Source organism: Silurus meridionalis, chromosome 18 (genome assembly GCF_014805685.1).
Source record: "Silurus meridionalis isolate SWU-2019-XX chromosome 18, ASM1480568v1, whole genome shotgun sequence".
NCBI classification, from domain to species: domain Eukaryota; kingdom Metazoa; phylum Chordata; class Actinopteri; order Siluriformes; family Siluridae; genus Silurus; species Silurus meridionalis.
This window is the reverse complement of record NC_060901.1, coordinates 7,393,655-7,410,574: the sequence shown is the minus strand read 5'-3', so window position 1 is coordinate 7,410,574 and position 16,920 is coordinate 7,393,655. Positions and strand designations below refer to the sequence as shown.

The 16,920-nt window shown below is 36.4% G+C and overlaps 1 protein-coding gene across 18 annotated transcripts in view; it reads left to right on the top strand.

The window, feature by feature from the left end:
* Positions 1-16,920, top strand: part of pcloa (piccolo presynaptic cytomatrix protein a) — a 63,311-nt gene that overhangs the window by 37,963 nt on the left and 8,428 nt on the right. For 5 of the 18 annotated variants that reach the window (XM_046873004.1, XM_046872994.1, XM_046872998.1 and 2 more), the window contains 15 exons: positions 1,301-1,369; positions 2,757-2,833; positions 2,993-3,068; positions 4,470-4,616; positions 6,958-7,066; positions 7,176-7,240; positions 8,560-8,759; positions 8,853-8,903; positions 9,023-9,153; positions 10,550-10,576; positions 10,927-11,020; positions 13,468-13,539; positions 13,626-13,857; positions 14,872-15,060; positions 16,231-16,392. In XM_046873004.1, the coding sequence (XP_046728960.1) occupies positions 1,301-1,369; positions 2,757-2,833; positions 2,993-3,068; positions 4,470-4,616; positions 6,958-7,066; positions 7,176-7,240; positions 8,560-8,759; positions 8,853-8,903; positions 9,023-9,153; positions 10,550-10,576; positions 10,927-11,020; positions 13,468-13,539; positions 13,626-13,857; positions 14,872-15,060; positions 16,231-16,392 (1,701 nt within the window). Of the gene's footprint in view, positions 1-536; positions 1,271-1,300; positions 1,370-2,756; positions 2,834-2,992; positions 3,069-4,469; positions 4,617-6,957; positions 7,067-7,175; positions 7,241-8,559; positions 8,760-8,852; positions 8,904-9,022; positions 9,154-10,549; positions 10,577-10,926; positions 11,021-13,467; positions 13,540-13,625; positions 13,858-14,871; positions 16,393-16,920 lie in introns of those variants that run through there. The other 13 variants (XM_046872996.1, XM_046872995.1, XM_046873003.1 and 10 more) reach the window with 10 other exon arrangements.

Here is a 16,920-nt window from a genome sequence, read left to right as displayed (position 1 = left end):
TTATTTTTGGTAACAGAGGCACAAATGCTGCATTGTAGTTCATAAATAATATGTACATTTGAGATATTTGAAGTGTGTCTATAATGTTTAGCAGTTCTGTCACTATTACCTATCAGAAGTGGAAGTTGAGGCTAGCAAATATTGTTAGAACAAGTAGATAAAAATCTATACAGTAAATCAGATATATCATGTAAAACAAATAGTTGATATGAATAGATGATGATGATGATGATGATAATTACATTATTATTATTATTATTATTATTATTATTATTATTATTATTATTATTATTATCTATATACCAATGAAAGCAAAGAAATCCCAGGCAACCACCAGGCCCAAATATCTCATAGATAGATGGTTTATATTCTTATTTTTAAACCAGGCCTAACTGCTAAGAAATATTGTAATAACAAATAGAAATGTAACATGGTATCTGTAGTACTGCAAAATGTTGATAGATGTTTTCTTTCTGTAGATATCTACTAACTATTAACTGATTACATCTAACTACTTTCTAAATCTCATGGCTCAGGGTCTCCACATAGAGGCTGTCGATCGACTGTAAGTAAAATCAATATAAAAATGAATACAGGAAGAAGACTTTTGAATTTACACCCCATTCAGGGAAATAGAGTATTGATTGGTGAGCATGAAAATGACTATTTCCCAAAGGACATAAGAGCCCACAAAAATAAACAAAACATTAGTACGTTAAGCTTTACTTATGCTGGCCTTAGACTTTGTTAATGTTAGCTGTATTATTGAACAGCTGTGCCTGTTTTATTGAATAATAAGATTTTCCTTGTATCTTTTATTTCCAATAATTGTATTACTTGTTAATGTCTGAAAATATAGACATGTGCTTCATTTTACAACAGTCCTCTTAGTGATGTTTGTTGTATTTTTTAAATGATCTAAGTTATTATTTCTTGATTTTGTGCATGTTTTCTGATCTTGCAATACTAAATAAATGAATTTTCATTTTATTTTTGTGAATAAAGGTTTTTGCTTGCTTGCATGATGGTCTTCACACTTCTGCATGCCATGCTTTTCTTATACGTATACTCTCAATGCTTGCTTTGCTTTCATTCGCATTTTTTATTAATGTATAAACTGTCAATGATGCCATGTGCACAATATACTACACCAATGATTACATTGTTTGTAAGTTAACATCGTTAAAAACACGGTGATTTCATTTCATTTTTTTTTTTTTCTGGTCTCCAAACATTTTAAGCATATGATGAATACATCATATGTTTCATATGGAAGTAAATACATTTGCCTTGGTTACAGCACTAAGTGAATCCATGGTGGGTCTGAACAGAGATGATCCAGGAAACACACTTGAAAATGTCACAGACGGTAGAGTATGACCACCTTAGCTTTCAGTTCCCCATCCCTCCTTCCCAACACCCACCATTTACCTGCCCTTTAACACCTAGTAATAAGCCTACCCACTGTACCATGACCACCCGACTCCCAATCACCCATAAGCCCATGATACACTGTATTGACTGAAAATTCATCTCCATGACAACATATGGGGAATGTATGATAAGCACACATTAATACTGTATGTGCAATAGTGGATCAATACATTTTTATTGCATGCTTTGCTCTTTAGGCATTACATCAGTTTTCTAAGTAGGCTACTAAACTAACACTTAAGTCTAAAAAAGTCACATCTGTTTATATCTGTCATTTATATTAAGATTTCTTAATGAGAAAAATACAATACATTATATAACATCATTTCACATACAGCATGTTTAAAAGATATAATAAATATATTTAATGTAAATCCCTAGACTGATGGATTTATTGTAAATCTATCTTCATTTTCATATCATAATTCGTTTGAGTGTTATTCTACCGGATCAGGTTGGTACATACTGTACGATATGTATCATATGCAAATTTTTTTCTGTTTAGTTCATGATAAAGCCAACTCCAGAATTATTGGAACCCTAAAAGAAAAGAGGCAAAATTAATAAATGAAGTATATGAATGGTATATTTGTTTATTCAAGCAAAATACTAATTAATATATTTTTTTCCCCCTTTTTTGTTTTATATTTTTAGATTGGCATATGTGGATAGTGCATTTGTTGTTGGTTTTCAGGGCATAGTTTTAAGTTTTTTTTGTTAGTTTCATATTATTCTTTTTTTTTTTTTTTTTTTGCAGTCCACACTAATGTGGACAGATAATAGTTACAGGTTCATTATTTTTTCCAGCTAAGATTTAGCCTCCTGGCGAAAGCAAAGTTTTGGCTAAATCCTAAATGTACATAGCAGAATTCTTGCTATCAGTTATTACAGAATTATTTGGATTATCTTCTACCCTTGCCTGGAAAACCTGCAATGTTGACATCTTTATACAATATTTTGGGTTTTTTCTTTACTTTTACTGAGACAGCAGTACAGCTCTGACTTTACTGTCATGATCTCTTCTATGTGACTTAAAACACTGCACAGAATTAGACAAGGACTTGTGCTTATTTGAGAAATTTGGAAGTTTTACTGGCATAAAAACCAAGGATATTCCTCAATGCACGATACCCTGTGTACCTGTGTGCATGTTTGGAAAACGCAAGATTAATAGTACCTTGACTGGAGTTTTTGCACAATGCACCTGCCTCCAGTGTTTATATTTGTCCCATGTGTCTGGAAAAAAAAAATTGCTAGGGTTCTGAATTATAAACTGGTGAGCAGTGTTTAATAGGGTTGATTCTAATCTGATTTTTCTGAAGCTTACCATCTCCGTCGGGAGGAGACTGACTGGTTTGACAAGCCACGAGATGATGGTCCGGGACTGGACAGGAGACAGGTGAAGAATGACTCCAGCATACACTGTTTGTTCCTCTATAATGGGCAGAACATGTGAATGCAGTTAGATATTCATGACATAGTGCTAGTCACAATGGTTTAGTTGTAAAAACTAGGCATCTGTGTGTGAAACTGTCTGTGCTTGTATTCTATGTTGCAGATTAAGTCCCAGCAGTATCCATTTTCTTATGCAAGGATAAAGCTACAGAGGGATCCAAAAGATCGCAGTGTGTCAGGTAAATAAATGAGTATTGTATATTCTATTTTAACATCACAAGCAGAAATGAGAAACACTAATGTAAATGTGAGCTTTTATTATTTAACAATTTACTGTATATATGTATAAATGTGTATATAAAAAATTAAGAAAGTCAAAGCAACAAATGTATATTCATATGTACAGTAATTAACCACTCTACTACTCTATTCACAATAAGAAAAATATTAATCTATAAAAACTGTAGATCACAAATGAATAAGTCAAGTTAAATATATGCTTTAAAAACACATGGACTATACTGTTTCAGGAGATCAGCAAAATATGCTGGAAATAAATTATGTAGAGCTTGAAATATGATATACAGTCCATTTGACTGACTGGCAGCCAATATAGAGTAAAATATAGTGAAAATATAACTTTTTTTTAAAGAACATTTTGAACCAGATTAGGCTTACATGTAGAAAAAACCTGACCGAAATGAATGAGTAGAACTTCAGATTGACTACTCTCAGACTTATAATGTAAGTTATAATGTAAGTTATAGACTTATATTGTAAGAAATCTAAAAAAAATGCTAACTGTTTTATAGTAAAGCATGTCTTAGAACCAATTCATGTCTTTTCCAGTTTCCTATGAGCATCTTCTTCCGCCAGTAATTAGTCCATCATACAGACTTTCAGCAATGTAAATTCTTTACCCAATACAATTCAAGTCTTTTGTGCTTTTGTTTCTTTCATAAATGGTGGAGTGGTGTGAGTATTAGCGCATTATTCAGTACATGTCTGGATATTGGAACTGGGCAGATACAGTATTTCAAGGCATGGTCATGAGTTGGCACATTTCCTCTTTCATTAGTCATCAACGCACTGAATAGCATGTAACAGACAAGACAGATTATTTGCATAATTATATAACGTTATTAAAAAAAATGTGCACAATTTATGCACTACATTTAAGATGGGTGATGGTAAAGTACAAATGTAACTGAAGCTTTTACTTATTAAGAATGTGTAAATACTGTATAACCAGGCAAAAATATGCTTGAGTGAAAGTCAAATTAGTTGCACTGAAGTTTCTCTGATAATCTGAAATGATAATACAATGCTAAAGAATTAAGTTAAAGCCATTACTGTTTGAAGATTTGGGTATGAAAGTAAGGAATAAGCATTTTCTCCTTTTTCAATTAGGTAAGGGTAAATGTATTTTTACAACATTCAACTATAAATACGTCGTTATAATAAATAGTTTAGCAATAAAGTATAGTTTTTGTGATTGTGTTAATGGCAGAGTTTAGAACTAAAAATCTTAAAATAAACTGAAGTGTAAGTCTTAATTGTCTTTAATTACTTATTACATATTGCACATCAGTAATCAATATACTATATGTACATTAAAATGGCATGCCTTTTAATTTAAGGACTTTGCAATGGGCCTGCAGGCAACGGACTGGGTATCCGTATAATCGGTGGTAAAGAAGTTCCAGGCAGTGATGGAGAGATAGGAGCATATGTGGCCAAAGTGTTACCTGGGGGAGCAGCAGAACAGTCTGGAAAGATTGTGGAAGGTAAGGCTTTAAAGGGAGAGAGCATTTTTAGCGCTTTTCTTTTGTTTTATTGATCAACAACTTTAAAAACTTTGTACTGTGAACCTTCACAGAAAAGATCAGCCATTTGACATTAAACATGGTTTGACGCAATGTTTGAATGAGGAGTACAGGAAAAAGAAATAAATAGACCTGTATCTGCACAGTGATTCGTCACCTTCAGGCAGCAGGAATGACTCATTCGTAAAGTGAAGGATTATAAAAAGATAGATCAAGCCAGGAATAAACTTAAGTAGAGGCTATTGTCAAACTGTGTTTTTTATGCAATGGCATGCGCTTTCCTAACTTTACTGTGGCTTTAAGTAACAGACAGATGTTTATCTCATGCACGAATAGGCCCATAGTTTTGACATTTCTAAAATAAAAACCCTTAATTTCTAAAATTACTTGTAACTGTCAAATGTTGAAGTTCATGGCTTCAGTCTGTAGCCACTTAATTCAGATTGTTCACTAAAGATGACAGCACGGTAGACAGCTGTGCACTAATAGTCAAATGTTTGGACATACCTACCAATTAGCTTTTTCCTTAAAATTTCTAAATTTCCTAACTTTTCTAATAATTTGTGGAACCATTAAAATTACAAAATAACACATCTGTGACATATAAGGTGCAATTGAGATGTTCCTGAATCCCTTTGCTTAATCATTCTTGGCATTCTTTCAAACAGCTTGATAAGACATTTACCTGTTGATGCTTTTCCAACTGTCTTGAAAGGTGCATTACATCACAGCTTGTAATACAATTTGTAATAATGCATGCAAAGAAATTTGATAATAAGCATGAATTCACATTGTGGATCAAAACAGTTATAAGCAAGCAGGGAAAGTAAGAAAGCCACGATTAATCATGCAATGGTGAATGTGTTCAGTGCAGCATGTAGCTGCCTATGAGTTGTCTGAAAGCATGATTTATTAGCTTGAATAGATCAATAGATTTCCTGAAGTTTTGATTAAATCATAGTCATCCATTTTTAGTGCCATAGCTCAGCTCTGCTTGCTATTCACATCAGTCAAAGGTACCAGAGCTGCATGGCTTGGACTTTTTAAGATGGTAAAATTTATGGTTGAGCCATTATTCTTGAATTGGAATCTTAGGAATGAACTCTTGTAGGTTGTTTTATGTGTTGTAAATTCTGCAACCTTTATTGATCACAGTTGTAGCTGACAGGGTATACTAATGATGTGCCTTTCTCCTGGCACAAGATTGCACACAGGGGAAGTGTAAATTAGGACTGCTTTGGCTTTGTCTATTGTGATGCATCCTGTAGCAGGAGAGAGGGAAAGAAATTACCCAGCACTGTCTCTATCTGTGTTTGAGCTTTTTTATGAGGCCTGGACAAACAGCTGGGCTTTTTTACTGGCCGCCTGGAGTCTCCACTTCTACTAATGCCACTCATCATTCTGTTGTTATTTCAGTCTGTTCTCTGTTTTAATAATGTCTTTGTATTTCTGTCCATCCTATTATGCTTCCTAATATTGTATTTTTTTTTCTCTTTTTTTTCTTAAGATAAGAGATTAGAGGTAGAACAGGTTTGGTCATGTTTATAACTGCCAAGTAATAAAAATGCCTATTCTGGACAACTCTATATTATCATGACTATTTTAAACTCCAACCACTTATCAATCTGGTCATACTGTAAGAAGGATGAAATAAGAAATCTTTATAACATACATATCAATTGCTTTAAAAAATTGCATTATTCACTTCAGCATCATGCCTAGAGCAAAAATGAAATGTAATCTTTGGCCATAACATTTGCCTCCTCTCTGCATGAGCTCCTTCTCGGTATACCACATTCCACCTGTGTAGCAAATGTCAAATGTTTCAGCGCTGTGTGTGAGCGTTGGAGGTGCGAGGAGTCGGCATGGATACTAAAGTGCGCAGACCGGATGCTACACACTAAGGATAAGCAGAAAACGACAGCGCTAAAGAAGTGTGAACAGGACATTCATTTGAGTGATAGCATGTGTTAAGTTTGTGAACAGTAACCACGTCATGCGCTGATTCTGCAGGCTCGCCAACGCTCTATCGCAGGGTAGGAGCGCTCCGGCGTACAAAGAGGGCTTACCTGGCCTATCTCAAGACTCGTTTTCACCTGTGTAAGTGCTCCGAGTTGGAGCCTGCGTTTGAGGTTGGAGGTTGCTGTGGCCTGTACTGAATGCTTGCATCTCTTCACTGAGTGAATTTGTGTGTGCAGTGCCCTAGGTTTTTTTTTTTTTTTTACATGGAGTGATGCAGTGTTGTTTTTTTAAGCAATGAATGCTGTGTGTTTAAACTAATTGCATGCATTTCTATGTGTAGGAATGCAGGTCCTGGAATGGAATGGCATCTCTTTGTCTAGTAAAACCTATGAGGAGGTTCAGGCACTGGTCAGTCAGCAATGTTCGGAAGCGGAGCTCTGTGTTAGACTGTAAGTATCAGAGTTTTTAATATAGACTCATCTATGCTGATGTATCAGTGTCTCATGAGTCAGGTTTTCAGACTGAACACTGTTTCTTGTCTCATTCATTTATCGTTAGGGATCTGAACATGCTGTCAGACTCAGAGGGCTCCCACTTAGACCTTCATGAGCCGACTAAAGCAGGTAATAGTCTTTGTGTTTTTCCTAGTTGTGAAGACTTTTACAGTCAGTAGACACTAAGCATATTCACTGTTACATATTCCAATGTGTGGTATAAAGCAGTATACAAGAAAAAATGCAATGGACCAGAACACAAAACTAGAAAATATGTTTTGATGCACAGATCATACAAAGAAAATGAGGCATGGACTAAATGATAACACTGCACAGAGTAACAATACAAAGACTCTGTAATGAAAAAAGACACACAGAGGACATGAAAAAACTTTTTCAGAATTAATATAAAAACAATCAAGCAACAAGCCAATAAGTAGACAGAGACCCTTACATGTTTGTTGCCAGTGGAACTTTTGAAACAAATGGAAGAACAGTACTTTCATTATCGGAATATTCCCATGATTTTTCCACCTGTAATCTCTCCATCAAATACTAAACACCCACATCAGTCCTGTACTGTTCACAGTACTGTACATCAACACATCCCTGTAATCAGGAAATGACAAAAGTGCTTTTTTCAAAATCTTGAAACATAACCTGGTAGAAATCTCATACAAATACAAACATTTCATGTGATCATGTGATTATGTAACACACATTTAAAATAAACATTAAACATGGGACAGATACAACAAATTACATGTCTGTTGTTCATTAAACTAAAATGTACTTACAGTTAATTAGCTTTTGTGGCATCCTTTTTTTTTCTGGCAGAAACCACATACTGTAGTCTTATATCTCATAGTACTGAGCTCTATAGCTTCACATAACAGATCATGAAATTGAGCTACAAAAAATGCTTAATGAGCACCAGCAACCGTTTTATATTCACTTCAAATCTTTATGGGGGTTTTTCTGTAACACCAGACATTGTCACAATCTTAAAATAATCCAGATGTAGATTTAGATCTCTAATGAGGCAAGTCAGTGAAGATAAAACTCTTGAGACAACATAAGGAAGAAACCTTGAGATGACACAAAAGGAAGGTTCCTCTTTGTACTGAGACTAGATTGTGAGATTATAACTGATTACAGTATACAGGTAAAGAAGAGAAAATTACAAACATCAGAATATGTTATTGATCCCATAGGGAAATTGTTTGATGTTAGGCATGTATACACAGAGTCCTAGGTTGATCACAGCAGCAGGCAAGTACAAATCTACAATATTGTGGTGAGATTATTCCCTGAAGCATAAATGAGAGCAGAGTTTAGATAAGTTTGTGTAATGCTGACATATTACATTGTCAGTTCCAAAGAATACAATAACCATGTAGAGTATGTATGAACAGATCTCCTTTGTGCTCTTTCAATGCTGTCTGCAGAACGGCCACCACGTTCTCCAGGTGTTGACCCCAAGCAACTGGCAGCAGAGCTCCAAAAGGTATCCCAGCAGCAGGCACCCAGCTCCACAGCCTCTTCTCTGACGGCTCTGGACAAATCCTCGGCTTCAGGAGCTTCCAGCTCTGTGCCAAGTCCCGGGCAGCCAGCTTCACCTTCCGTTAGCAAGAAACGCCACAGCAAGGTGCTTATACACATATATACACACACTGCTGTTACAGTTGCTGTTATGTTACACATTCATGGGCTCATATCTTTTTTTTTATCTTTCGACTAGACTTTAGAAGCTGCAAAGACCCAGTCCCACCCAATCACAGGAGAGATTCAGGTAAAACTCTGATTAATATTTAAGCCTGTTCATTTGTCTCCATGATTGTAAAACACTGGGTTGAAATTGTATTTGCCACGCTTACTGTGCCTTTTCTCACACCTCACCTGGCTTTGTAGCTTCAAATCAATTATGACAAGCAGCTGGGCAACCTCATTGTTCATGTTCTCCAAGCGCGGAATCTGGCACCACGGGACAACAATGGCTACTCCGACCCCTTTGTCAAAGTCTACTTGCTGCCTGGAAGAGGGTAAGCAAATTGCAAAACAGTTTGTTCTGTGTATTACTTGCTCTCAGGCAGAAATTGTTAGTTATTCGATGTGTAAAGTATAGTTTAGTGCAGTTTGCATCCTCTGATGGTCTTAAATTTAAAAAAAAAGTACATCAAATTGATTGCAAAATGTTTCAAATGAAATTTTGAGATTGCAACAAGACAACAGTACAAAACTGAAAAATATGTGGGTGTATGGCCTGTGGAGGGCTGTGAATAATGGTGAGAGGAGAGTTCAATAGCTATTCAGAAGGTATGAAAGAGACTGAAAGCAGTAAGAAGTGGAAAAGTTGCATACTTGTAATAATATCACTTAATATAATAATAAAGTTAATTAAATGTTTGAATCTGATTGGTTAGTAGGTGTTGATCATATATTTTTTGTAATTATTATTACAGAACAAAGTGAGACCTGTAAGGGAAGGACTGCTTATATCTGCTATAACTTATATGAGAAAAATAACAAATGACACGTCATAATTTTTTATGAGTTAAGGATGCAAGTGTTTTTTAGATCACTATGGTATTAGACTAATAAAACACTTTTGGTGTGCTTTTATTGGAAAATAATTACATTTAAAGTGTAACTGGATTAATTTCTTATAACAGCACACCCCATTGTGTTATTTTACACACTCAACATATTATTTATGTAAATTCAATCTTTTTTTTCAGCATTTTATCATGTCTATATGCAAAATGTAATAACTATATCTTACACTGTCTGTCTTACCGTTGATAAAAGTTTGATAGGTTATGGGGATTCTTGTGTGTAATTACAAATAGCACTCAATCAGCGAAGAACAATTTAAAAGCCTATTATTTTATAATGTACCCAATAGTGTGTGTCTTGTTCTATGTGTGTGTGTGTGTGTGTGTGTTTGAGAGATAGAGAGCAAAGATTATAGAAAAATCAATATGTCTGTTTGAATTGAGAGTTCAGTTATTGTGTAGCTGTGTGTTTGGCGGTGTGTTATATGCTTGTGTTAGGCCTATGACCAGCTTTTACAGACCAATATTGAGCCTGCAGATTACAGCAATGCTAATGCTATGCTCCACCTGGGCATGAATGCATGGGCTCTTGCATAGGCATCGGTGCACATAACACACTTGCACATACACTCACATATATATACACATAATACACAATTATTCACATGCATAGAGTTGCAAAGAATTTCAGCAATTTAAACACAGCCTTTGCATGGACCATGCCAGCCACACGCTACACTGTTTCGCTCATTCATTTTCTCTGCTTCTCTCTGGGCTTACACACATACAGACTACAGCACACTCACTGACAAACACGCTGTCATACATCAACACATGCCTTATGGATTGTTGTCTGTTTCTGCTGCATGCCGGATCCCCACAGTCAGGTCATGGTTGTGCAGAATGCCAGGTATGTTTTTCTGTCCTACCATCAGATATTTTCTCAGTCCCATACACCTATAGATACAGCACATCTGAATGGCTCGATGAAGTAGCTTTGGATTGTTCAGCCGTACGTTGCTTTTCTTTGCTGTTGTTCTTTTTTTGTGTGTTTTTAAGATCAGTAGACTTTTGTTCTTTTTCATATTTCAGAAATGTCACTGTACATGAAGTATAGGTCACTGTAGGCTCATATTGTGCCTCAGGCTGTGCATTGTTTATTTATCTGATGTGTTATAGTCCAAATGTAAATCTAGCACAGTTTTTGGTGCTTGGTTTGTACTCTGGACTGACCCCTTGTGGTGTGTCATTTGCTTGCAGCGCTGAGAACAAAAGAAGATCTAAACATGCTCAAAAGAGCTTGAACCCTGAGTGGAATCAAACTGTTATCTACAAGAACATCCACCTGGAACAGGTAAACTTACACTGGTCCGCAGCAATCCTATCCTAATATTTGACCAATTTAGTGATATGAATTCCTGTTGGGGTAAACTTAGTATCCTAGCTTTCTATAAAAATAAACATAGTTGCTCAGAATGCATTATAAATGACATATTGCACCCATATAGTTGTGCTTAATAATATATTTTTTTCTAAGATGACAACTATTTAACATCCATGGAATGAGTCTTTAGTACTTTGTAAGGGGGTCGATATGTTTTCAGCCACAGGACAGAGAAGTTTGGATTACCTAACAAGTACAAAACATGTACTTGGTTTTATTCTGTAACATGGCAAGATGCACTGCCTTGTATTATTAACTTCACAAGTTGGTGAGGGAGCAACAGTTAGATTGTATGTGATTACATAAATAACTAGTTTCGAGCCTGTTGTATAGCATTAAATGTAACTAGAAACAGATAAAAAGTGTAATATTTTGTAAATAAATAAATGAAAAATTGCAATCAATAAAAAATAGTTGTGGTATACATGGTATGAAGCTTTTTGACATGCTGTTTTAGAAAAATAATTCACTTCCATTCGGCACCAATAACTCTCTTCATCACTGTTAGGCTGCTTTGAGACAATGTTCAGTGTTAAAAGTGCTATACAAATAAAAAATAATTGCATAGAATTGAATTAAATAACTTCACCACCTCAGCATTTCCTATGACAGCATAATCCACTGGGTGTTATTCCTCACATAGTGCAACTTCTGTATTATAACATGCAGTATATTATGTAAAATATTTAAGTTTATATTACATGTATATAAAGTTATAATGTTTACACCTTTAGTATCTGTTGTGATCTTGCACTGTAAATGTTGCATGTCCATGTTTTGATCTTGTTACCAGTGTGTGTTAAAGATAAGATAAGATAAGATAAGTAGCTTGATGCTAATTGTGTCCACTTTTTTTGCTAAAATTGGTTTTAGATCTTAATTGCATATATTATCTTATGTAAGTACTCCACAATAAGCTTTAGGGTTTGTAAATGCAAAGAAATAGAAGAGTTCAAGCTGAAGAGTTAAAGGGTTTGGTTTCTTTTCGAAGAATCTGCCTGAAAAAAGACACAAGATTCTATAAAAGCCAGACTTAAAATGAAATACCCTTTTGTGAAATAAAAAAATCTGCAGCCCACAGCATTAGTGAGGTCTCAATTAGAAAAGAGCTCTTCAGAGAGAATCGCAGGCTTGAGTGTAAACCAGGACCAGACTCCAGGCTCCCAGAAGTGCTTTAGCGTAATTAAGTCCAAAAAGCTCCTTCGGTCTCCTCAGCTTTTGAAGGCAAATAATGACAGCCCTGACTGATGCAGTGATGCTGGACTGCTGAGGCGAGGCAAAGAGAAATTAATTGAAAGAGAACAGAAGGCAGAGAAGTGTGTAGAGTTGACTTTTTAAGCACACCATCTGGATTTCTTAGATGTAGTGCTAGTTGTATTGTTAGTGATTGCCATTATTAATTTTTTGGCCAAAAATGTGGACAGGGTTTCTGATCAATAATGAAGCTGAGCATCAAAACTGGGAATCCATTTGATTTAACAAAAGGGTGAACATTGAGCAAGAGTGCTTCCTGTGGCATTGTGGAATATTTAATCATGATTGATCACATGATTGTCATGAGTTACAATTAATCACAAATTAATAGCACATTTTTATCTGTTTTAAATAAATCTTAGATTAACACTTTTCAAGTTTCTCTAATCAACATGGTCATGGACAAATATGGACGCTTTAAGCAAATGTATGTTTTTTATTAGTGAAACCAAATTCAATATAGAGCATGAACACAAAATATTCTTGTAAATGTTTTAAAGTAATTATGGGGTTTTAAAATACGTAATTTATCAGGACACCAAAAGGAACTTGTGCTATGTTTCTACACGGACGGTTTTAATTGCCGGACTTCTGCTTTTTGGTGCTTTTTGGGTGCTTTATTTGAGACTTGGCGCCTCAGTAAAACAAATGTTTATTGATTAAAAATATTTTTTCGGTGGAGTTTATTATTATTTCTTTCTGAGTAAAGAAAGGATGACATAAATAAATGTGTGTTGCGTTAAAGGTTTTAATTTTACTTCTTTTATATATATTTTTATTTTTTAATTAAAATGGTCAAACAGAAACGCATTAATCATATCAATAAAATGTTTGCGTTAATGTGTTATTCACACATCAACACATATTTATCAGCTCTAATTTATATTTATTTTTTATTAATTTATTTAAGCCATACTCAGTTTAGGTTTAAATTCGGTCACAGGTACAAATATACTGTTGATATCTGAAACACTAAACAGATACAGACTGTGGCATTGGATAAAAATTCTAAAAGCATTTTAAAATATATTTCAGTTAATAAGATAAATGTGTTTAATATATAAATCTGACGTACTCTGTTCTTTGTGCATGCATGTATTTAGCTGAGGAAGAAGACATTAGAGGTCAGTGTATGGGACTATGACAAGTCATCCTCCAATGACTTCCTGGGAGAGGTGGGAAATCAGCCATTTTACACACACACATAAGCACACGCAAACAAACTCAGTGCAGTGTAATCAGGTTCTATGAATTCCTATAGGTGCTGATAGACCTGTCCAACACATCACAGCTGGATAACGTACCACGCTGGTTGCCGCTGAAGGAGCAGTGTGAAGGAGAACACCACCGGCGCGCACACACAGGCCAGGGACGCTCACCCAAAGTGGCCAGCGGACACTCAACCAAAACATCTGGGCACAGCAGTCAGGATTCCCCGAAATCTTCTGTCATCAAGAGCCGCAGCCATGGCATCTTCCCCGATCCTGCCAAGGGTATGTTCTTCTTGGTATTCATCTTGAATGCTGGATTTTTGCTCTTTCCTGCCTGTCTTCCTTTTTTTTTTTTCTCTTCATCTTAACCACTTAGACTTTAATCTCTCGATTTTGCTGTCCTTGCTATTCTCGTTCTTTTGTCTGTGTCCTCTGTCCCTCCATTCCTCTTTGAATGTGCGTCCAGCCAATATGACTCACTTATCATAGCTTTGGCTTCATACACTTTCCATATGCACAGCAAAACCCAAATGCTGAATTTAAAAAGTGTAGAGAGTTGCTTTAAAAGTCATACCCTCAAACTAAATATGTATGAATGCAAGAGATTTTTGAATTAACAAGAAACTGACTGGCATTCCTGCCCTGATTTGTTGGATCAACATCATTGTGGTGTTGAACCCAGTTATTGGTTAATTTTCCGTAACGGAAGCTCTGACAGTAGTAATGGCTGCAAGTCAAACTAATAATATATATTATTGTCCTTATTAAACAGATTATTATCACATCATCTTTTAGTATCATTAATAACAACTTGCACAGAGACTTATATGGTGGACTTTTCACAATAATCTAGGGCTAATATTAAACCGAATATGCTGTGATTATAAAAAAAATAAAACACCAAAGACCATGGCAGATCTGAGCAAACATTTATTTACATAACTGTATTTTATTGACAAATTGCTTATCCCTCATTTATAAATTTGCAGTGTATAAATAAGTTCAGGTGCATATGAAATTCAACACTGCGGATTTCACTGTGCATGAGTTTAGCTCATAATATAACTACACTCTCCAGCTCTCTATCTTAACCTTCCCATATGCAGTGTGACCAATTTGTAAATAAAATGGTCCCTGAACATTAAACATCATAATAACTATATAAAATGAAACATCAATAAACAGTGTTAAATAAATAATCCATGCTTAATGGTAGCTCAGTATCAGAAACTCTTCAGGCAAGTCGAGGAAAAAGCAGAAAACAGGAAGCTCAGCATCATATTCTGGTTGTTTTAGATACACAGGTTCCCACTATTGAGAAATCTCACAGTAGCCCCAGCACGTCGAAGCCGTCTCCCTCCGAGGGCCAAGCCCGCTCCCATGGAACCTCACGCGCTCACAGCAAAAGTGGCGCATCCCGGGCACACCCTGAAGACACCATGGCAACAGCTGAAGCTGCCAGTGAACAGCATCGCCTCCAACCAAGTAAACGACGCAAATAAAGCCCCCACAGCATGGCTGCCTTCACACTCATCTGCTCTTCCTTCTGTTCCTTTTTTTTTTTTTTTTTTTTGCTGCCTGTTTATTTTGGTTTTTTTGTTTGGGTTTTTTTTAAATGTTTTTTGGATTATCTTTCCCTTGTTCTGGTCCCCTTGTGGTCATAGTTTGTTCACCTCACCGCTTCCTTTGTTCTGCCCTGTGTGTTGGAGACACTTCAGTACTCTGCACGCATACACACATGCACGCTCGCTTGCGATAGCTCGTTCACTTAATAAATACTTATGCACAGCTTAGGTGCTCCTTTAATGATCCATTGAGTATTAGAGACGTGACACAAAATAAAGTATTAACCTTTAAAAAAGACGGAACATCATCAACCCAGATCCAACTGTATATCTTACCATTAATACATTAAAGCTTTAAAGCTGAAGTACAAACTAAAACAAACAAAAATAAATAAAATAACATAGCATGATATGAACAAGTTGCTTGCTAAACTACTGAGAGTCAGAATGTTATCCGTGACAGAGAATCTGTCAAGTGTATCCTGGTAAGCTTTTTGGGAATAACTTTATGAGCAGAGCTGATTGCTACAGCAACTCCAACACAAGAATAGCTGTGTTTAGCCCTATTATTGTCCAATTAGGTTTATCCACAGCTGCAAAGGGACCCTTCATTGCCAGCAATAAGGAAGTTTTTTTTTCGCTGCCAAATAATCCCAGACTTCTGCTGACTCCTCCATTATCCGATCCTTTCTTTTTTATTGTCCCAATGGGTCGTGTTCCAAATGACCCAGCTTTTTCTGCCGTTCTGTGAACCAACAAGCCGGTTATGCATGTGGCCTCTGCCCTGCAACCACCCTGCCTATCCTTTCTGTTTTGCCTCCCAATCCTGTGGCTAATGCTGGCCCACAATGCACCTCAGTGGACCCGCTAGGCCCCCTACTTGCCCCCTCGGCCAGAGAGGGCATACACTGTGGCTGCATGTGACTATAAAGTATAGTAAAAAAGCTGGTGGTTTCCATGTTGTACAGAGTTTATACTCTGAGTCTCCATCTCGTTGCCCTTTCCCTAACTTCCCTTGTACCCTTCCTCGTCCCTTTCCCTCCAATGTTTTGGGTTTTTTTACATGACCTCACTCCCCAACCTTACCAAGCCCAAACTGGCTGCCTCTCCCTGAGGCAACACAGGCACAGCGTAGCAGGTGTGCTCACCATACAGACAGCCCTGTCCAACACACCAGGCAATGAGATCACTGACGGCCATCACCTGACCCTCCGAAAATCCATGTCGGAAGAAAGGCCTCAGCGGGATCGAGGTGAGAGAGAGCGAGAGAGAGCGAGACTGAAAGGATGCTGGATTACTAACGCACATCTACAGAGAGATGAAGAGGGCTAGCCACACAGATAATTCATGCAGCAAGACTCAGGCTTCTTCCACACTCCATCAACATGCTTCACTAAAACCAGATGGATAAAAATGTATTATATGGTCACATGACCCAATACCACATCTACAATAGAGGTCATGTAAGTTAGTTCCTGGTGTTAGTGAAGCACTTGGAGCCAATGTTGAGGAGTGTGTTCAGAGAAGGCTGTGTGCATGAATTATGTGTCAAAAACCAAAAGTCATGCATTTCACTCCACACCATCACTCATCACTCAACGAGCAAGGTACAACAGCTCTGTGAGACTTAATACGCAAATTAAAACTCACATTTTCCCAAACAATATAAACGACCACTAATCACAATTTAAATAGAAATAAACATCATACCAGAATTATCCAGGCTACACCAACAAGTAGCTAATACACTTACTAATGAATGATTACTTCTGTGTGTAAA